The sequence below is a fragment of the Bubalus bubalis genome, chromosome 18 (genome assembly GCF_019923935.1).
Source record: "Bubalus bubalis isolate 160015118507 breed Murrah chromosome 18, NDDB_SH_1, whole genome shotgun sequence".
In the NCBI taxonomy this organism is placed as follows: Eukaryota; Metazoa; Chordata; class Mammalia; order Artiodactyla; family Bovidae; genus Bubalus; species Bubalus bubalis.
This window is the reverse complement of record NC_059174.1, coordinates 46,570,753-46,594,125: the sequence shown is the minus strand read 5'-3', so window position 1 is coordinate 46,594,125 and position 23,373 is coordinate 46,570,753. Positions and strand designations below refer to the sequence as shown.

At 38.2% G+C, this 23,373-nt stretch overlaps 2 protein-coding genes across 3 annotated transcripts in view; one reads left to right on the top strand and one right to left on the bottom strand.

Annotated features, from left to right (window-relative positions):
• Positions 1-23,373, top strand: part of ZNF567 (zinc finger protein 567) — a 120,446-nt gene that overhangs the window by 71,054 nt on the left and 26,019 nt on the right. The window lies entirely within an intron of this gene.
• On the bottom strand, positions 309-23,359 carry ZNF461 (zinc finger protein 461). Of its 2 annotated transcripts, XM_025269850.3 has the most exons (5): positions 23,098-23,359; positions 22,106-22,201; positions 18,536-18,662; positions 17,657-17,752; positions 309-2,617 (listed from the first exon to the last, which is right to left on the bottom strand). In XM_025269850.3, exons 2-5 carry the CDS (start codon positions 22,112-22,114, stop codon positions 918-920), a joined length of 1,932 nt encoding a protein of 643 aa, XP_025125635.3. In that variant the 5' UTR covers positions 22,115-22,201; positions 23,098-23,359; the 3' UTR covers positions 309-917. The 2 variants fall into 2 exon arrangements, with proteins under 2 accessions (XP_025125635.3, XP_044787195.2); XM_044931260.2 differs by lacking the exons at positions 17,657-17,752; positions 18,536-18,662; positions 22,106-22,201; positions 23,098-23,359 and adding an exon at positions 14,638-14,785.

Genomic DNA, 23,373 nt, shown 5'->3' with positions numbered 1-23,373 from the left:
GTGGGCTTCAGTAGTTTCAGCACATGGACTCAATAGTTGCAGATCCTAGGCTCTAGAGCACAGGCTCAGTAACTGTGGAGGAAGGGCTTTGTTGCTCTGCAGCATGTGGGATCTTCCCAGAGTAGGAATCAAACCCATGTGTCCTGCATTAGTAGGCAGATTCTTTACCACTGAGCCACCAGGGAAGCCCTATTTTGGATAATTTTTGAATTTTATAATATTGCTTTTATTTCCTAATATTTTTAACTACAAAATTAATATATCAAAGCACACACACACTCTCATGATTGGGAATTTACCAATAGAAATATGACAATGTAAGAATGTTTATTACACCATCATTTCTGGTGAAAAAGTAGAAACAAATGTCTACAGTAGGAGATGGTTCAAAATACTGGCCTACATCCCATACTAGAAATATTCTGAAACTTTAAAAAGAATGAGTCAGATCTGTATGTATTGACTTGGGAAAATGTCCATGATTATTTAATGAAAAAGGCAAATGTTATGAAATATGTCACTATAAAGGGTAAAAATTTTTGCACACATGCAAAACACAAGCAATGTGCAGATATGTTTGATCATGAAAAAAGAAGCAACACACACATATAGGTTTTCTCAGGGATTTGTAGGAGAGGAAGAAATTGTTTTCATTTTATTTCTTTCCCACTTCACTGGTTTCAGAGAAAACAGTTTTATAAAATTTACTTCCAATACTGATAATTAGAATAACTCAGAAACAGCATTGAAACCAGAGCGTTTTTTTCCTTTTAATAACTTCTTCATTTTCCCACTTAAAAAAAGAGTTCAAGATTACTAAAATAAATCAATACTAATGAACCCCAGTATTTTACCAACATTTTCCTTGAAGGAAAAAAGGAAATGTATATCTCCAAAAAGAATTTTCTGATGCTACACTAAGATGTGGGGAGAAGAAAATGTACTGGTGTTTCAACAGTATGAAGTGTCTGATGTAGGTTAAATTGTAAGCCACGATTAATGGCCTTCCCACATTCATATGGTTTCTTCCCAGAATGAATTCTTTGATGGTGTGAGAAGCTTGAATGATAGCTAAAGGCCTTTCCACATTCCTTACATTCAAAGGGCTTCTCACCAGTATGAATTCTCTGATGTTGAATAAGGTGTGAATGAAGTCTAAAAGCTTTACCACATATCACACATTCATGAGGTTTCTCACCAGTGTGAATTCTCTGATGTCTTCTGAGGTGTGAGCACTGTCTAAAAGTCTTTCCACATTCTTTACATTCATAGGGTTTCTCACCAGTATGAATCCTCTGATGTAGAGTAAGTTGCAAGCCGTCACAAAAGGCCTTCCCACATTCACTACATTCATAAGGTTTTTTGCCAGAATGAATTTTCTGATGGTGAGAGAAGCTTGAATGATAGCTAAAGGCCTTTCCACATTCTTTACATTCATAGGGTTTCTCACCAGTATGAATTCTCTGATGTATTGTAAGGTGTGATCGATGCCTGAAAGTCTTCCCACATTCTTTACATTCATAGGGTTTTTCACCAGTATGGAGTCTCAGATGTTCAGTAAGTTGAAAGCCACGAATAAAAGCCTTCCCACACTGCTTACATTCATAGGGTTTTTCACCAGTGTGAAGTCTTTGATGTTGAGTAAGCTGTGATCGTTGCCTAAATGCCTTCCCACATTCCTTACATTCATAGGGTTTCTCACCAGTGTGAATTCTCTGGTGTAGAATAAGTTCTGAACCATAATTAAAGGCTTTCCCACATTCTTTACACTCATAAGGTTTCTTGTGAGTATGAAGTCTCTGATGTATGGTAATGGGAGATCGATGCCTAAAATTCTTTTCACATTCTTTACATTCAAAGAGTTTCTTATCAGTACGGAGTGGCAGATGTTCAGTAAGTTGAAAGCCACAAATAAAAGCCTTCCCACATTGTTTACATTTATAGGGTTTTTCACCAGTGTCAAGTCTCTGATGTTGAATAAGTTGTGACAGCTGCATAAAGGACTTCTCACATTCCTTACATCCATCGGGTTTCTCACCAGTGTGAATTCTCTGATGTAGAGTAAGTTCTGAGCCATAATTAAAGACCTTGCCACATTCTTTACATTTTTCACCATTATGAATTCTCAAATGTTGTTTACATTGTGAATAATAAATAAGGGCCTTCCAACATTCTTTACATTCATTGTACTTGTTACTATTTTGAATTCTCGGTTTAGTAAGGTATGATGTATCAACAGTTTCTGCACATTCCTTACAGTCAGAAAGTTTTTCATTAGAATGAGCTTTGTGATGACTAAAGAATAAATGGTAACTGAAGTTTTTCCTGCATTCTTTACATTCAAAGATTTTCTGTCTATTATAAAATTCCTGAGTGAACAAAATATGTTGGCTAAAAATGGGCATGTGTTCATGGTTGATAACAAATTGCCTGAAATAGCCCTCCTGTTTTCCCTGCTGTCTCTCAAACTGATTTTTGCATGCCTGAATGTCTCTGAAAATGGATTTTTCAGGACTATGGTTTTTAAATGGGTCCATGATAGCCCACTGAGATGATTCTGTCTCATAAATGTTTCTTTTTGGAGATAACTTCTTGGGCTCACACTGGGACACCAAATCTGAAAGATAAAGAAGCACATTTTAATTGCTAGTTTTGTGACAGAAGAGAAACGAAATATCTCTGATAGAAAAGAGTGAAAGTGAAAGTCGCTCAGTCACGTCCAACTCTTTGCAACCCCATGGACTATAGAGTCCATGGAATTCTCCAGGCCAGAATACTGGAGTGGGTACCCTTTCCCTTCTCCAGAGGATCTTCCCAACCCAGGGATCAAACCCAGGTCTCCCACATTGCACGTGGATTCTTTACCAGCTGAGCCACCAGGGAAGCCCAAGAATACTGGAGTGGGTAGCCTATCCCTTCTACAGGGGATCTTCCCGACCCAGGAATCGAACCAGGGTCTCCTGCATTGCAGGCAGATTCTTTACCAATTGAGCTATCAGAGAAGGCAGAAAAGAGAGATAATTGGAAATAATTCACATAAGAAATGAAAGACTTAAGGGGCTCTTAAATACCGTGATGTAACAATGAAAAAGGGTAAGGTGAATGGAAAGAAATGAAAGCTCATGAGAGAAACGTGAGAGAGTTCATTAACAGGTCAGTGGTTCTCATATTTTGATGCACTTGAGAATCACCATGGGATTTTGTTGCAATTATGGATGTTTACAAAACATTCTAGATCACCTGAATCAGAATCTCTAAGAGTCTGTATGTTTTAACACTCTCCACCAGGCCAAAGGATTTTGTGATATCTGCTAGTTATTCTCAAATATCTATTATTTCCCTTTTATACACTGATTGAACCCATGGGTTTTAGTTGAGAACAGGCCGCCCAATATAAACATTGCCTGTCCCAGCACTCTGCAGCAGAATACGCCATGCAACTGGATTCTGCCTAAAGAAATGCAGTATTATACAGTACCTTCTGAGAACTTTCTTAAGAGTCGGCTGGCCCACCCCCTATATCTGTTATTTTCTTGCTTCCTCAGCAAAGCCGGCTGCAATGTGCATTTGATGTCATGTGTGTCACATGATGGTTCTGCAGAGCAGAGTCAGCACTCTACCCTGGGCTTTAATCCAAGAGAAAATTAGTTCACTATACAGTTTAAGCTACAATTATTTTTGGGTTTCTGTCACATACAGCCAAACTTATATCCAAACTAATAGAGCCTCTCATTAAATTGAAATTTTAAAACTCCAATTCTTTATCATGAGTCTTACATAAGGCCTCTGATTAGCTTTAAAATCACATTTTGAGTCTATTTCTGTTTTCTTCATTGTGTCATAACACCATTAGTCTCTTGTAACAACTAGGATATTACAAATTCTTTCTTATCTTAGAGCTTTTCAGAGGTTGTTTCAGAAAAGAAAGTTGGAGGCCAACAGATACATAAAGCATTCAATTCTAACTATTTTTCCATTTTCCTAATGATGATCATTTGCACTGTTTCCAGTTTCTGGCTATTATGATTAGTACTGATATTAACATTCATGCACATTTCTTTTGGTGGAAATAGGACTCCTTTCTGTTAGGTGTTAAATTATCACATCAGAGGATATGCATTTGTTCAGCTCCATTTGACGTTATGCAACAGTTTTCTAATTTACAATTCCATCAAACTCTGAAAGAGTTCCTGTTCCTCATATCCTCACCAACACTTGTTACTGCCAATCTTCTTATATCTAAGTGTCCTGGCAGATGTGTTGTGATACTGCACTGTGGTTTAATTTTTAATTTCCCTGATGACATGAACACTTTGCCATATATTTATTGGACAATTGGATATCTTCTTTAATAAATTGCCTATCCAAGTACTTCATTCATTTTTATTAATTTAGGAGTAAGTACATATAAAATCCATCATTTTAACCACTTTGAAGTGTATAACTCAGTAACTTATAGTACACTCCCAATGTTCTGCAACCATCAGATCTCTAATTCCAGATTATTTTCATCACGCCAAAAAGAAACCTCACATCCACAGTCATGTTCTGTTCTCCTCTTCACCCCCATGCCCTGGAAACCACCAATCTGCTTTATGTCTCTATGAATTTTTCAAGAAATTTCATAAACATGTAATTATACAATATGGACCTTTTGTGTCTGTTCTCACTTACTATGTTCTCAGGGTTCAATGATGTTGTAGCATGTATCAGTACTTCATTTATTTTTATGACTGAGTTATATTTCACTGTACAGATAAACCATATTTTGTTTATCCATTCTTCAGTCGAGGGACATTTGGGTAGTTCTAGGGTTTAGTTGTCTTTTTGAGTTATAGGGAATCCTTAATATACTCTGGATATATATATCCAACTACATAATGCAACTATACATATAACCAACTACATAATGCAAGTATCTTGTCCCATTCTGAGGCTGGCCCCTTTGCTCTCTTAATACAATGTTTTGATAAACAGAAATTGTTAATTCTAAAACAGTCTGATTCCAAGGTCATAAAATACACTCATATTGTCTTCTAGAAGTTTTTTCATATTTAGATCTATAATCCACCTAGTGTGAGGCAGAAATCAAGATTCCTGTTTTTCAATAGATATCAACCCCCTTCATTAAAAAGGCCGTCCTTTCCCTGATTCTGTCTTAGATCAAGTGACTTTGTATGTTAGTCATTTTCTCTGTAATCCACTCCAACAAATATATCAACTCATAATTCTGTTGAAACATTTCTAGCTAAAGTCACTAACAAAATTACCAAAATCAGTGCTCAAATGCCAGTCATCACTCTATTTGACTCATTACTAGCATTTGACACAACTGATCAATCCAGTTGCTCCCTTTATACCATATTCTCCTGGTTACCCTTCTACATCTCTACTTATATTCAGTTCACCTTAATGCATTCCTTTCCACTTTCTGACCTCTAAATGTTGGAATGTCCCAGAAATCAGGCTCTGGTCAGCCTTCAATCTACACCCTTTCCCTTAATAACAGTCTGGCTTAAATACCAATCATATACTGCTAACTCTTAAATTTTACCACTACCTCTAAAAATATTTTTTAAATTGTGATAAAATACACAGTACATAAAATTTACCATCTTACTACTTTTAAGTGTATAGTGTAGTAGTGTCAAGTATGTGCACACTGTTATACAACCAATCCCCAGAACTTTTTCACCTTGCAGAACTGAAACTCTGTACCCATTAATAACTCCCCATTCTTCCCTCTTCCAGTTTCTGGCAAGCACCAGTCTACTTTCTATTTCTATGGATTTGACTAGATACCTTATATCACTAGAGTCCTATAGTATTTGCTGGGTGTTTTTTTTGTTTTTTTTTTTTCTATATGTGACTGGCTTATTTAACTTAGCATAATATCCTCAAGGTTCATTCATGCTGATCCACAGATCCACACAGGAAGCATCGCAGATCAGTGAGAAAAGAATTACTGAATCATATTAGAAAAAATAGCTATAGCTAGGGAAAAAAATTAACTTGGATCCCTACCATGCACTATAAATACATAAACTCTAAATGGAAAAACTGTAAGGCTTGTGACAAAAAACAATATATGCTGCTGCTGCTACTGCTAAGTTGCTTCAGTCGTGTCCGACTCTGTGCAACCCCATAGACGGCAGCCCACCAGGCTCCCCCATCCCTGAGATTCTCCAGGCAAGAACAACGGAGTGGGTTGCCATTTCCTTCTCCAATGCATGAAAGTGAAAAGTGAAAGGGAAGTCGCTCAGTCGTGTCCGACTCTAGCGACCCCATGGACTGCAGCCTACCAGGCTCCTCCATCCATGGGATTTTCCAGGCAAAAGTACTGGAGTGGGGTGCCATTGCCTTCTCCGAAACAATATATATGTATACATAAAAAGGGCTTCCCTGGTGGCTCAATGATAAGCAATCTGCTTGCAATGTAGGAGACACAGGTTCAATCCTTGAGTTGAGAAGATGCCCTAGAAAAGGCATCTTCTCAACTCAACTGCCTAGAAATGGCAACCCACTCCAGTATTGTGGCCTGTGAAATCCCATGGACAGAGGAGCCATGGGGTCACAAAAGAGTTGGACATAATTTAATGACTAAACAGCAACAAACAACATAAATTTCTTAAACAAGACACAAAAGATACAAGTCTAACTAGAAAAAAGGTAACCTACAAGAAAAATGGGCAAAAGATCTGAATAGACACTTCATAGAAGAAACACCAGTGTTAAGTAGTCATATGCAAGAATGCTCAAACTCATCAGGAATCAAGGAAACTCAAATTAAGATATGAGATACAATTTTATTGTCATCAGACTAAAATTTTAAATGTCTAAGAATTTGAAATGTTGTTAAGATGTTGAAGACCCAAAATTATTACACACTGCCAGTGGTAATGTAAATTAGTACCAACATGTAGGAAAACAATTTGTTATAATACAGAGTTGAAGATGTATGTGTTTTATGACCTGGCGATTCCAGTTCTAGTAAATAACATACTATGTGCTTCAGGAGATGTGTAAGAATATTAACAGTACCACTGTATGCTGCTGCTGCTGCTAAGTCACTTCAGCTGTGTCCGACTCTATGAAACCCCATAGAGGGGGCAAGAACACTGGAGTGGGTTGCCATTTCCTTCTCCAGTGCATGAAAGTGAAAAAATAAAGTGAAGTTGCTCAGTCGTGTCTGATTCCTAGTGACCCCATGGACTGCAGCCCACCAGGCCCCTCCGTCCATGGGATTTTCCAGGCAAGAGTACTGGAGTGGGTTGCCATTGCCTTCTCCGACCACTGTATATACTAGCAAAACATTATGAACAATCTAATTAACAACCAGGGAAGTCCACGTTCAAGGTCAGGAATTAACAACCTGGGAAGGCCATGTTCAAGGTCAGGAGGGGTGGCTGTGAGGAGATACCCCTAGTCCAGGGTAAGGAGCAGCGGCTGTGCTTTGCTGGAGCAGCCATGAAGAGATACACCACGTCCAAGGTAAGAGAAACCCAAGTAAGACAGTAGGTGTTGCAAGAGGGCATCAGAGGGCAGACACACTGAAACCATAATCACAGTAAACTAGCCAATCTGATCACACTGACCACAGCCTTGTCTAACTCAATGAAACTAAGCCATGACGTGTGGGGCCACCCAGGACAGGCAGATCAAGGTGGAGACGTCTGATAGAATGTAGTCCACTGGAGAAGGGAATGGCAAACCACTTCAGTATTCTTGCCTTGAGAACCCCATGAACACTATGAAGAGGCAAAATGACAGGATACTGAAAGATGAACTCCCCGGGTCGGTCGGTGCCCAATATGCTACTGGAGATCAGTGGAGAAATAACTCCAGAAAGAATGAAGGGATGGAGCCAAAGCAAACACAATACCCAGTTGTGGATGTAATTGGTGATAGAAGAAAGGTCCGATGCTATAAAGAGCAATATTGCATAGGAACCTGGAATAGGTTCAGGTCCATAAATAAAGGCAAACTGGAAGTGGTCAAACAGGAGATGGCAAGAGTGAATGTTGACATTCTAGGAATCAGCAAACTAAAATGGACTGGAATGGGTGAATTTAACTCAGATGACCATTATGTCTACTACTGTGGGCAGGAATCCCTTAGAAGAAATGGAGTAGCCATCGTGGTCAACAAAAGAGTCCAAAATGCAGTATTTGAATGCAATCTCAAAAACGACAGAATGATCACTGTTCGTTTCCAAGGCAAACCATTCAATATCACGGTAATCCAAGCCTATGCCCCAACCAGTAATGCTGAAGAAGCTGAAGTTGAACAGTTCTATGAAAACCTACAAGACCTTTTAGAACTAACACCCAAAAAAGATATCCTTTTCATTATAGGGGACTGGAATGCAAAAGTAGGAAGTCAAGAAAACCTTGGAGTAACAGGCAAATTTGGCCTTGGTGTACAGAATGAAGCAGAACAAAGGCTAGTAGTAGAGTTTTGCCAAGAGAACACACTGGTCATAGCAAACACCCTCTCCCAACAACACAAGAGAAGATTCTACACATGGACATCACCAGATGGTCAACACCAAAATAAGATTGATTATATTATTTGCAGCCAAAGATGGAGAAGCTCTATACAGTTAGCAAAAACAAGACCAGGAGCTGACTGTGGCTCAGATCGTGAACTCCTTAGTGCCAAATTCAGACAAATTGAAGAAAGGAGGGAAAACCACTAGATCATTCAGGTATGACTTAAATCAAATCCCTTATGATTATACAGTGGAAGTGAGAAATAGATTTAAGGGACTAGATCTGATAGAGTGCCTGATGAACTATGGACGGAGGTTCGTGACATTATACCGGAGACAGGGATCAAGACCATCCCCATGGAAAAGAAATGCAAAAAAGCAAAATGGCTGTCTGAGGCGGCCTTACAATTAGCTATGAAAAGAAGCGAAGCGAAAAGCAAAGGAGAAAAGGAAAGATATAAGCATCTGAATGCAAGTTCCAAAGAATAGCAAGGAGAGATAAGAAAGCCTTCCTCAGTGATCAATGCAAAGAAATAGAAGAAAACAACACAATGGGAAAGACTAGAGACCTCTTCAAGGTCTCTTCAAGACCTCTTCAAGAGATACCAAGGGAACATTTCATGCAAAGATGGGCTCAATAAAGGACAGAAATGGTATGGACCTAACAGAAGCAGAAGATATTAAGAAGTGGCAAGAATACACAGAAGAACTGTACAAAAAAGATCTTCATGACCCAGATAATCATGACGGTGTGATCACTCACCTAGAGCCACACATCCTAGAATATGAAGTCAAGTGGGCCTTAGAAAACATCACTAGGAACAAAGCTAGTGGAGGTGATGGAATTCCAGTTGAGCTATTCCAAATCCTGAAAGATGATGCTGTGTAAGTGCTGCACTCAATATGCCAGCAAATGTGGAAAACTCAGCAGTGGCCACAGGACTGGAAAAGGTCAGTTTTCATTCCAATCCCAAAGAAAGGCAATGCCAAAGAATGCTCAAACTACCGCACAATTGCACTCATCTCACACACTAGTAAAGTAATGCTCAAAATTCTCCAAGCCAGGCTTCAGCAATATGGGAACTGTGAACTTCCTGATGTTCAAGCTGGTTTTAGGAAAGGCAGAGGAACCAGAGATCAAATTGCCAACATCTTCTGAGTCATCAAAAAAGCAAGAGCGTTCCAAAAAAACATCTATTTTTGCTTTTTTGTTTATGCCTTTGACTGTGTAGATCACAATAAACTGTGGAAGATTCTGAAAGAGATGAGAATACCAGACCACCTGACCTGCCTCTTGAGAAACCTGTATGCAGGTCAGGAAGCAACAGTTAGAACTGGACACAGAACAACAGACTGGTTCCAAATAGGAAAAGGAGTACGTCAAGGCTGTATATTGCCACCCTACTTATTTAACTTATATGCAGAGTACATCATGAGAAACGCTGGACTGGAAGAAGCACAAGCTGGAATCAAGATTGTCAGGAGAAATATCAATAACCTCAGATATGCAGATAACACCACCCTTATGGCAGAAAGTGAAGAGGAACTAAAAAGCCTCTTGACGAAAATGAAAGAGGAGAGTGAAAAAGTTGGCTTAAAGCTCAACATTCAGAAAACTAAGATCATGGCATCTGGTCCCATCACTTCATGGCAGATAGATGGGGAAACAGTATCAGACTTTAGTTTTTGGGGCTTCAAAATCACTGCAGATGGTGACTGCAGCCATGAAATTAAAAGACGCTTACTCCTTGAAAGGAAAGTTATGACCAACTTAGATACCATATTGAAAAGCAGAGACATTACTTTGCCAACAAAGGTCCGTGTAGTCAAAGCTATGGTTTTTCCAGTGGTCATGTATGGATGTGAGAGTTGGACTGTGAAGAAAGCTGAGCGCCGAAGAATTGATGCTTTTGTACTGTGGGGTTGGAGAAGACTATTGAGAGTCCCTTGGACTGCAAGGAGATCCAACCAGTCCATCCTAAAGGAGATCAGTCCTGGGTGTTCATTGTAAGGACTGAGGCTAAAGCTGAAACTCCAATACTCTGGTCACCTCATGCGAAGAGTTGACTCACTGGAAAACACTCTGATGCTGGGAGGGATTGGGGGCAGGAGGAGAAGGGGACGACAGAGGATGAGATGGCTGGATGGCATCACCGACTCAATGGACATGAGTTTGAATGAACTCTGGGAGTTGGTGATGGACAGGGAGGCCTGGCGTGCTGCGATTCCTGGGGTCACAAAGAATCGGACATGACTGAGTGACTGAACTGAACTGAATTAACAACCAGAAAAATATGGAATGGAATATTATATAGCTGTGAAAATGAAATCAGGTATAAAGTAATTTGGGAAAATTTGTAAAACCATGTGGTACAAAATAACTAAATCACAGAAGACACATACTCATTATCATTTTTATAAAAGAAACAAGCAAAACACAATATAGTATATAAGGGCATACACAAATGTGGTAAACTAGTTTTAAATAGAATAACCATAACAGAATATAAAATAATGATTACCTCTGGGGATGTAGCAGGGGATAGAAATCAGGGAGAAACACATAGAATTGATGGTTCTACAGCGTTGGTTCTTAACTAATTCAGACAGACAAGACCCTCAGATTAAACAGAATATTCCATTCTCTCTAGAAAACATTATGACAGGACCCAGAAAACTAAATGGTACTAGCTACTGGAGTATATACATTCCCCACTAATCTCCAAGCCAAGTTAGATGCTACCAGAAATCAATTGTATTTGTTCCCCTCCTCGTTTATACCAGTAGATGAAATGAGTGTGAAAACCAGGTGGAAAGATCAGGTAATGGCAATTACTTAAGAAAAAACATAAATGAAAACTTCAACAAGAAAAAGTCTGGTGGTAGGGGCAACATGAAAACAAAGTACTCTGCCCTCACACTGTCTTTATGATCTTCCTCTTCTTTAGAGAAATCAAGGCAAATATCAGAAAAATGGGAATTCTAAGGTTCATTTTAAAAAGATAATTTAAAATCTCAATCACATACACACCTATCGTCAATTAATCTATGACAAGGGAGGGAAGGATATGCAATGGAGAAAAGACCGTATCTTCAATAAGTGGTACTCAGAAAACTGGACAGCAACACATAAAACAATGGAGTTAGAATATTTCATCATACCATCATACCATGTACAAAATAAACTCGAAATGGATTAAAGACCTAAAGGTAAGACCTGAATCCATAAAACTAGAAGAAAACAGGCAGAACACTCTTTGACATAAATCAAAGCAATACATTTTTGGATCTGACTCTAAAGGCAAAAGAAATAAAGTCAAAAATAAGCAAATGGGACCTAATTAAACTTAGCTTTTGCACAGCAAACGAAACCATCAACAAAATGAAAAGTTAACCCATTGAATGGGAGAAAATATTTGCAAGTGATATGACCAATAGGGTAATATCCAAGATACATATCCAAAACATGCAGCTCACATAACTCAATACCAAAAAAGCAAACAACTTGATTAAAAATGTGCAAAAGACATGAAAAATTTTTTTTCCAGAGAAGCAATACAGATGGTCAACCGACACAAGAAAAATGCTCAACATCTGTAATTATCAGAGAAATGAAAATAAAAACCATAATGAGGTATCACCTTACACCTGTCAGAATTGCTGTCATCAAAAAGTCTACAAGAAACAAGTGTTGGCGGGGATGCGGAGAAAAGGGAACCCTTGTACACTGTTGGTGAGAATGTAAATTAGTGCAGCCACTAGGGGAAACAGTGTGGAGGTTCCTTAGAAAACTAAACACAGAACTACCATATGACCCAGCAATTCCACTGCTGGGCATATTTAAAAATAAACAAACACACACATGTGCACACACTAATTCCAAAAGCTACATGCACCCCAGTGTTCACAGCAGCATTGTTCACAACAGCCAAGATATGGAAGCAACCCAAGTGTCCATCAACAGATGAATGAGTAAAGAAGATGTAATAAGCAATGAAATATTCCTTAGCCATAAAGAAGAATTTACTGTTGTAAGTCAACTGCTGCTGCTACTGCTAAGTCGCTTCAGTCGTGTCCGACTCTGTGTGACCCCATAGATGGCAACCCACCAGGCTCCCCCATCCCTGGGATTCTCCAGGCAAGAACACTGGAGTGGGTTGCCATTTCCTTCTCCATAGTAAGTCAACTATTCCTCAATAAAAGATAATAAAATAAAATATTTTAAAAGATACTAATTATACAAAGTAAATGGAATGAAAACTATAATAACTGTTATAAGAGACACCCTGAATGGTCTCAGGAGTAGAGTGGAGATGACAGAGACCCTAGATTCAGTGAAATTAAAAACTGTATTAACCTGAACAACAAAGATAAAAAGACTTTTTTAAAAAGAGCCTCATTTCCTGTGGGACAATAGCAAAAGATTCATATCGTCCAAGTCCCAGAAGGATAGAAAGACTGTGGGACTGAAAAAGTGTTCAAAGAAATAATGGTTGAAAACTTCCCAAATTTCATACAAAACACAAATCTATAGATTCAAGAAACTGGGAAAATTCCTAAATAGATAAATAGAAATCAAACCAAAACACATATTTCTGAAAACTAAACAAAGAAAAAATATTTTTAAATAGTGAGGAACACCAATTCAAAAGACTGGATTTGTCATCTGAAACCATGTTGAGCAACAGGAAATGGCACAATACTTTTTAAGTGCTTAAAGAAAAGAACTGTCAACCTCAAATTCTACACACAGTGAAACTATCTTTGAGGAATGAAGTAGAAATAAAGGCATTCTCAGACAAAAGAAAACTAAGAGAGTGTGTTATTACAAGTAGCCCTTACAGAATAGCTGAAAATAGCTCTCCAAATACAAAGAAAATAATAATAGAAGAAGGTGAGACCTTCAGAAAAGAAAGACAAGAATGGGAAAAAATAAAAGTAAACATAATAGACTATCCCACTCCACAAGTTTCTTTACCTTATTTTATGGTTGAAACAAAAATTCTAACAGTATCTTACATAGTGATCAATTTATGTAGAAGACATACTTTAAACAATCAAAAGAAAAAAATGGAAAGAGTAAAGGACCTAAATGGATGTAATCTTTCTACACTTCACTTGAAATGGTTAAATTTCAATGCCAGCAAGCTAAATAAATAAATAAACGTGTGTGTGTGCATGTGTGAACAAACACTGAAATTAAAAAAAAAAAAAGTATATTTAAAAAAACACTATAAATCAAAATAGAACTCTAAAAATGTTTGAGTAACTCATAGGTGGTTGTTGTTTAGTCTCTAAGTTGTGTCCAAGTCTTTTTCGACCCCATGGACTGTAGCCCACCAATCTCCTCTGTCCATGGGATTTCCCAGGCAAGAATATTAAAGTGGTTGTCATTTCCTTCTCCAGGGATCTTCCTGACCCAGGGATCTAACCGGGATCTCATGTGTCTCTTGCATTGGCAGGTGGATTCTTTACCACTGAGGTATCAGGGAAGCCCAACTCACAGGTAAGCAAGATAAAAGAAACAAGAACAAGAAACAGGGGGAACCAGCAGAAGATAACAAAAGGGCAAACTTAAGCCTAATACATCAATAATTATTTTAAGTGTACATGATCTACATCACCAATTAAAAGACAGAGATTGAAACAATGGATAAATAACATGACCCAGTTACATGGTGACTACAAGAAACTCATTTCAAAAATATGTATCATGTAAATAATCAAAAGAAAATAGAAATGCTATATTAGTATCAGATAAAGTAGGTTTCAGAGTAAAGAAATTAATAAGCAGTACTAACAGAGCTCCAAAACACATGAAGGAAAAACTGACAGAGCTGAGAGATATACACTAATCACAATTATAGCTGGGGACTCAAATACCATAATCTCAGCAACTGATAGAATTACTGGACAGAGAATCAGGAAGAATATGGAAGAAACAAACAAGACCATTAACAAATATGATGTAATCATCATTCATGGCACATGTTACCCAACAACAGCAGAATACACGTTTTCAAACATACATTGAACATTCCCCAGGACAGACCATATTCTGGGTCATGAAGCAAATCTTGAATCTTAAAAGAATCAAAATCATATAGAATATGTTCTATGATATATAATAAAGAATTTAATCTTACCTGAAGAAAGGTTTTTTTGTCTTCATCTCCAGGGAGGTGACCTCTACAAAAAGTGTCTTTTGTTTATCTGAGGGCCAAAGCCACCAGACAAATCTAATGATAAAATTTATGATGGAAGTTTTCAGCCATGAGGTATCAACTTTCCTTCAAAAAGACTGGAGACTAAAGCTATCAGCTTTACCTCCTAAGAGACGAGAAACTAAAGGTCAGCTACATGGGTAACCAACAAGGAACCGTGGTAAAAATTCTGGACACTAAGGCTCAGGTGAGTTTCTCTATTTGGCAATATGCCCAAATGCATATTATTACACATAGCTGATGGGAAAAGTTAGCACTGTCCGTGACTCCACTGGGAAAGGACAATGGGAAGTTCCACACTTGGAACTCTGGGTCTAGGCTCTGCCCTATGTACTTCTTCCTTTAGCTAATTTTAATCTGTCTCCTGCTATAACAAACTAACTGTGAGGATGATAACTTTCAGTGAATTCTACAAATCCTTTTAGTGACTTATCAAATGTTACAGTGGTCTTGGGAACCCTTGAAAGTGCAACTTTTAAAAAAAAAGTCTTTTGGCTACACCACATGGCATGTGGGATCCTAGTTCCCCAACCAGGGATTGAACCCACCCCCTCTGCATTGGAAAGCAGATTCTTAATCACTGGACCACCAGGGAGTCCCTTGAAAGTGGAATTGATGTCAGAAGTGAAGGAAGACTCTTGTAGATAGCCTCCTCTAACTTTCACATGAGACCAGAATAAAATCAAACCATAAAAGAAAGACAAGAAAATCTCCAAACACCTCCAAGTAACGTTTCTAAACAATCCAAGAGTGAAATAAAAAATCTCAAAGAAAAAAATTTTTGAAGGATTATAAGGACATGTATGTCCTTTATATACATGGATATTATATATACATATACATTTTTATATATACATATATATATATATATATAAAATCCATCATACGGATAATAAGAATACCACATATAACTTACACTCATGACTTTGACAACTTAGAAGAAATGAAGCAATTCTTTGAAAATCACAAACTAGCAAAACTACCAAAGATGAAACAGGAAATCTGAATAGTCCTGTTAAAGTGAAAGAAAGAAAGAAAGTGAAAGTCACTCAGCTGGGTCTGATTCTTTGCGATCCATGGATATATAGTCCATGGAATTCTCCAGGCCAGAATACTGGAGTGGGTAAGCCATTCCCTTCTCCAGGTGATCTTCCCAACCCAGGGATTGAACCCAGATCTCCCACATTGCAGGTGGATTCTTTACCAGCTGAGCCACCAGGGAAGTCCTATAACTATTATATTAATACAAATTGAATTTATAATTTAAAAGAGGCTAAAAAAAAATATTCAGATCCAAATGGTTTCACTGGAGAATTTTACCAAACCTTTACAGAATGTTTTACACAATTTCTTCCAGAAAAAGATGAAAGGGGAATACTTGTCAACTTACTTAATGAAGCCACTATTATTCTTACACCAAAACTAGGCAAAGGCAGCACACATACATGCACACACAAAAAAACTACAGGCCAACATCTCCCATCAACTTAGATGAAAAACTCTTCAATTAAATTTTACCAACCAAAACCAAAAGTGAATAAAAAAATAATATGTATCATGATCAAGTGGAATACTCAAGGTAAGGCTGATTCAATATTTCAAGATAAAATTTTTTTAAAAGAAATCACCACACCTATGCAAAAGGAAAGGCCTCACCAGGTATAAAAAAATAATTAAAATAACATCTTAAATGAAAGCAAAACACTTAGGAGAGTATATATTACTTTTCCATGTTCCCCCTCTGTATTAATTTCCTAGAGCTGATCTAACGAAGTACCACAAACTAGGTGGCTTCAAATAACAGAAACAACTCTTCTCATAGCTCTGGAGTACTGTGAGTTACAGACATCATCAAAGACCTCTGACTTGTGGAATGAACCTGGTCTTGTGGAATGAACCTAATGACCTTATACTTTCCTAAGGTCTTACTTAGGACCAATCATTCCTTTCCAATCATTCCTCTACCATCTCTATCTCCTCAATGTAGTCATTTTCTTTAATTTTCACAATCTCTTATTAATTTAATTTTTCCTAAATATTCTATTAGAATATATATTCATATGTTCTTGATCCACTACTAGATTGAAAATATCTTTATAACATTTATTTTTATTTATTTATTTTTTAAAGCTAAATGATTTTTTAAAATATTTCTTTATCTATTTATTTATTTGGCTGTGCCAGGTCTTAGTTGCAGCAGGTGAGACCTTTTAGTTGCAGCATGTGGGATCTAGTCCCCCCGCCCCACTCTGACTAGGGATTGAAGCTTGTCCCCCTGCACTGGGAATGCGGAGTCCTAGTCACTGAACTACCAGGGAAGACCCATCCTTATGATGTTTAAAAATTGTATTCTCATCTCCTAGTAAAAAGAACTTGCATGAATTAAAAAAAAAAAAATAATACTCTATTGATTACATCTTTTTATGGACAGAAGTTTTTTAACTTTGACATTTGTCTTTTTTGACTACCTGTCCTTTGATGTCATATCCTAGAAATTACTGCCAAATCCAAAGTTATGAAACATTTCCCCCTATATTTTCTTCTAGGTGGTTTATAGTTTTGGGTTTTAGATTTACTTGTTTGACCCATTTTGAGTTAATTTTTGTATATAGTGTAAGGTAGGGATACAATTTTATTCCTTTGCATGTGGGGTATTCAGTTTCCCCAAAACCAAGAGTACAGTCTTTTCCCTCATAGAATAGTCTTGGCACTCTTATCTAAAATCATCTTGTCATATATCTGAGGGTTTACTTCCAGACTCTCTTCTACTCCATTCATCTATATATCTGTCTTTATGCCAGTACAACACTGTTTGATTACTATAACATTGTAATAAGTTTTTAAACCAGATTTTCCCTAATTAGTCTGTCTAAAATAACTTTACCAGCCCAACAGTCTGACCAGTTGGCCTACTCCTTGCAACGACTTCCTGCTCACTCACCTGGGCACCGTTTTCTTGTCACCTCCCTCATAACCATCCAGGGCTCCTTCCCTTGCTCCAGTGAAGTGATCACAGCTGGCTTAGAAATAGAAAGTCCTGGTTATAAGAAAAGAAATGGAGATGAGGTTGAAATTAAAGTATTCAAATGTGTTTCAGAATTTATTTTAAAAAGCCTATAGGACAAGAAGATACTTAATAAGGTCTAGAGAAGAAAGAAGAGTCCAATTCTCATATACAGATAACCTCAGGATCATAAGAAACAAATAATGTTTAAGGTAAAATGTTATTTAAATTATATAAGCTTTCTCTTCTTATTTTCCTTTGAGAAAAAAAGGAGTTTCAGAAATACTTATTCTCAGATATTTTTCCATGATAAATGTAAAGTTCTTAGAATGTAATTTCCAAAGGCAAATTGTTTAAAAAAGAGTACAAACTCGGCAGTAAATAGAATAGTGTTCCTTTGAACTGTAAATGTAAGTGATATATTTTGAGTCAGTCCATTACACTAATTGAGAAGGTTAATGAGCTTTGCACCCAGGACCCATGTGTTGAGCTTTATCTGCGCTAGAACATTTGCATGTTTGGTACACTGCAAGTGAAACAAAAGATAAAGCCTGGTTTCTTTGACCATGCTATGCTATAATGGTATAGAATTTTAATTCTGCTCCTTAATTTTTAAGGAAGAAAGTCAATCATAAGAAATGCCAGAGAAAAGTATGAGTATAGAGAAAATGAAGGTGTAACTCCATCCAACTGTGCTCATTTCTACGAAAAGTGAAAATTCATCTTGTTATTTGAAAGGCAGCCCTAAAATTCATAGTACAGAAAGCAGAAACTCCAAGAAACAGATTCTGAATTATTAGAGACAGATAACTTTACCCAGTGAAACCAGGTTGCTATAGTTCTCCAACATCACATCTTTGTACAAATTCCTTTGCGCAGGGTTCAGGCATTCCCATTCCTCCTGAGAGACATCTATAGCCACATCTTTGAACATCACCAACCCCTAAAATGGCAAATCACAGTACTATTTTTGAAATTATAAGAAACATTTTTCAAAAGGAAAAAGCAGTGCTAAAGAAGTCAATGCAGGAAAGGGATGATACAGTGAGCATACAGGCTGGAAGCTTGTATGGGTCGAAAATGAATTTAGTGAGACTGAAGAAGAGTGCCCACATACTCTTAAACAATTCAGTTTCTGCACACACATCCTCTTGCATAGGGTGGAAAAATGTTAATCATTCATCTAGAAATTAAGAAAATAAAGAGAGGTTTCCAACTAAGATAAATAGTTGAAAGTTTTTAAATTTTTCCAGAATAACTTATGACAATCTCCATCTTCAGAAAAGGGACCTGAAGATTTTTCTTCTCCATTATGACTAAGCATTTTTTAATGCAAATTTTTTAGTAAACATCCAGTGCAGACTATATTTTCCAAAGATGGACAGAGTATATCTCCCACCTCATTTGGTCTTTTTCAACATGATCTTGATACAATAGCCCACTCACCAGCAGGCCAATAGCAGCTTTCGGGACCATGTCAGGAACTGCTCCCATCCACCAGCATGCTGACACCAGATCTAGGACCCTAGCCTCACAACTACCTACTCCAGAACCTAGCTCTGCCCCCTCACTGTGCCAGTGGGCCAACATTAGTTCTGAGATCCTCTGAGGCCCCATTGCCAGCAGTCTCATGATCCAGCTCTGCCAACCAGTGCCCATCAGCCTCTGCATAAGACAGGGCCATGAATTTCCCTGATAGTCCAGTCCAGTGGCTAAGACTCCACGCTCTCAGTGCAGAGGTCCGGCATTCAACCCCTGGTCAGGGAACTGGATCCCATGTGCCACAACTAAGACCCAGCACATCCAAATAAATAAATATATATAGATATAGATATTTTAAAGGGCTTGTTAGACAACCAGACCAAAAGCCAGCCATGCCTCCCAGACTGCTCACAGTAGTCAGCCTCCCACAACAGAAGTACCCACACAGTCCAAATACAGGGCACACCTAGAGCATATAGCTCTAGTGACCAGAGTGGGGAGCACTGCTGAAACACAGAGGACACCTCCTACAAGACCACTTCTCCAAGTGGAAAAGGTAACCAACCTATCAGAAAAAAGAAATTAAAAACAGTAAACTGAGGAAAATGAGGTGACAGAGAAATATCCTCCAAGTGAAGGAACAAGATAAAACCCCAGAAGAAGAACTAAGTGAAGCAGAGATAAGCAATCTACCCTATAAGGGGTTCAAGATCTGTGTGTCACATACAGCCCCCATGACGTTCTTTTTTCTTAACTTACTTATAGCCCTTCTGGAATGCAAAACCATTCTCAGGTTGAAGGCCATACCAAAAAAGGCTGTGAGCTGCATTGGCCAGTATGCCACAATTTGCTAACCCCTGTCTAGATACTTGAAGGCAGCAATTGTCAGACTGGGTAAAAGTAGAATCAAACCATGTGCTGCTATATGAGATACACATAAAATAGGTTAAAATAAAAGGATGGTGGGACTTCCCTGGTAGCCCAGTGGTAAAGAATCTGCCTTGCAGTTCAGGGGACGTGGGTTTGATCCCTGGCTGGGGAACTAAGATTCAGCATGCCACTGAGCAACTAAGCCCCCTTTGTGGCAAACACTGAGCCCTTGTGCCACAACTAGTGAGTCCAGGCACCACATCGAAAGATCCCACAAGATGCAACAAAGATTCTGTGTGCTGAAACTGAGACCCAACGCAGCTAAATAAATAATTTTTTAATAGGGATGAAAAAAATAGATGCTATGAAAAAAACAATAAAAAAAAGCTAAAGTATTTATGTTAAAGAGAACAGAATTTAAGACAAGAATACTGTATTATCAGGAACATCTCATGATCAAGGAATCCATGTGTCAAGAGGATATAACATGCACCTAATAACACAGCTTCAGATTACTATAAAGCAAAAATTAACAGAACTGTAACAGACAGATCCACAATTATATCTAGAAGTTTCAACAGTCTTCTGTCAGTAATTGACAGAGCAAGTAACAACAACAAAAAATCAGTAAAGATATAGAAGAGTTGATCACCACTACAGACAAAACTGATAAACACTCTACCAAAAGACAGTATAATACCCCTTTTTTTACACTGCACATGGAACCTTCACCAAATTGTCCACAATTCAGGCCATAAGACAAATCTCAATAAACTTAAAAGGACAGAAATGACAGAGTACATCTCTTGACCACCACAGAATTAAAAATGAACTATCAGAAAGATCTAAAAAAGCCCCCCCAATATTTGGAAGTTAAAGAGTACTCTTCTAAACAACTCATGGATGGAAGAAGAGAATTTTAAGCTAGAAAAATAAGATAAAATTAAATCTAGAACATACAGAGTGAAGGAAAGAATAAGTAAGATCAGTAATCAGTGAACAGCAAGGGCAAACTAGGGAGAAACTAAAACTAAAAGCTGGTTCTTTGGAAAGAACAATAAAATTGATATACTGATCAAGAAAAGAAGGTATAAATTATCAATATCAGGAATTTAAAAGGGTGCATTACTATAGATCTGACAGGCATTAAAATGATAATAAGGGAATATTACAAACAACTTTATGCCAAAAAATTTGACATCTAAGTTGAAATAAGTTAATTCCCTGAAAGGCACAAATTACTAAACTAATTCAAGAAAAAATAAAATACCAGAGCTATTTATCTATTAAAGAAATTAAAGTCTCCCCATGAAGAAAACTGTAAACTCAGATGGTATATTAGTTTTCTACTGCTACTGCACATCACCACAAATGAGTAGCTTCAAAGAACACATTTATTATCTGTTGGTCAGAAGTCCAAAAGGGTTTTACTAGACTAAATCAGGGTTTTGGCAGGACTATGGAGAGAGGTTTGGCAGCTCTCTCTAGTTCAATTGCCTTGCCTTTTCTAGCTTCTAGAGGTTACTTACATTCCTTGGCTTATGGCCCCCTTCCTCCATCTTCAAAGTTCAGTAATGTATTTTTTTTTTTAAAACAGAAGCATACATATTCCATACTTACATCCTCTTTTAACCCTGATTCTTCAGATAACCCAAGAGAATCTTCCCATCTTAAAAGCATTAATTCAATCATTTCTACAAAGTCTCTTTTGCCATATAAGGTAACATGTTCACAGGTTCTAGGATTAGCATGTAGACAGTTTTTTTGGAGGGGAGTCATTATTCTGCCTACCACAGATGCTTTTTGCTGGTAAAAACTATCTGACAATTAAGAAAGAAATAATACCAATTCTATTTTTAAAAAAACTTACAGAAAATATGGAGGAGGATGCATGGCAGCATCACTTACCCACTCACTGGCAAGTTATATGATATTCAGTTAGGTAACAATATCAGGATAAAGAATGCAAATATGCATAGAACCTATAAAGGAAAAAAAAGGACTACTTCAATGAGGAACAAAACACCAACTTACATGGGCCATGGCTTTTTTTTTTTAGAATTCAGAGTATTTATTAGTCTTCTTCTTGTTTCCACTTTAGAAGAAATTCACAGTCCAAAGAAAGTGTTGCTGAATAAGAGGGTTCAAAAAAAAAAAAAAAAAAAAGAGATGATCTTGTCTCTTAGCTCCCAATGTGCTAATTTAGAACATTCTCTCATTTTATGTCTCCTATTCCCAGATCCCAAACACACATACATAAAAGATCACAGAGAAGCTGGACAAATTCCAACCTTACTCAAAGCAAGGAGGGAATCCAGCTATCTATTCAAGAAGGACTGTGCCCAGGCCCTTAGCAGGAGGACCATTTCTCTGCAGTTGGGGTCCTGGCTATAAAGTAAGAGGAAAGAGAAAGCAGTGATACAAGGATACAGATCCTAGGAAACGATAGAAACTAAAATTGGCCCCTAGGCAGGCAACACTCACTCCACTGATAACTCACTTTTGTGTTAAGCACTGGAGTCTGGGCACTGGAGGTGGGGGTGCCCTGACAAAGGCAGCATAGAATATGCTTTAGTGAGACTCCAGTTAATACAGGCATCGTAAAGGCCTGTCTTTACAGGAGCATATATTCTCTCAGGGAGATCTTCAACCGAACCCCTCCGTCCCGATGTTAAACCTAGAACTGCAGAAATGAAGTTCTGTCCCAGACACAACCAAACTCCCACCCGGTCACAGAATTAAAAGCCCCATTGGGCTTCCCTGGTGGCTCAGTTGGTCAAGAATCTGCCTTCAAAGCGGGAGACCCCGGTTGGATCCCTGGGTCAGGAAGATCCCCTGGAGAAGGGCATGGCCACCCAGTCCAGTATTCTTGCCTGGAGAACTCCGTGGACAGAGGAGACTGGTAAGCAAGTCCATAGGGTTGCAGAGTCCGACACTACTGAGCGACTAACACTGGGTTCCATCTCACTAGGTAACAACAGCACCGTCTTCTGAAGGGAGATCTCAAGCCCCACAGTGTCACCTACCTCACATCAGAGCCAATGGGTCCCACATTTTGCACCTGTCACGGCCTCATCACCGCACACACACCCGCCTCGTTACGGCCACAAACGCTCACACGCACTTTTTACACGCAGGCTCCACACGCCCAGTGTGAGCCAGAGGGTGGGGGCTTCCTCACTGCGAGTGCCCGCCGTGCCCAGACTCCGATTACCACTAGGAGGGCGACGACTGCGAGGAGGACTTCGGAGGGGAACCAGAGATGAACCAAAGATCAAAGTTCTTTTCAAAAGCCACCCAGG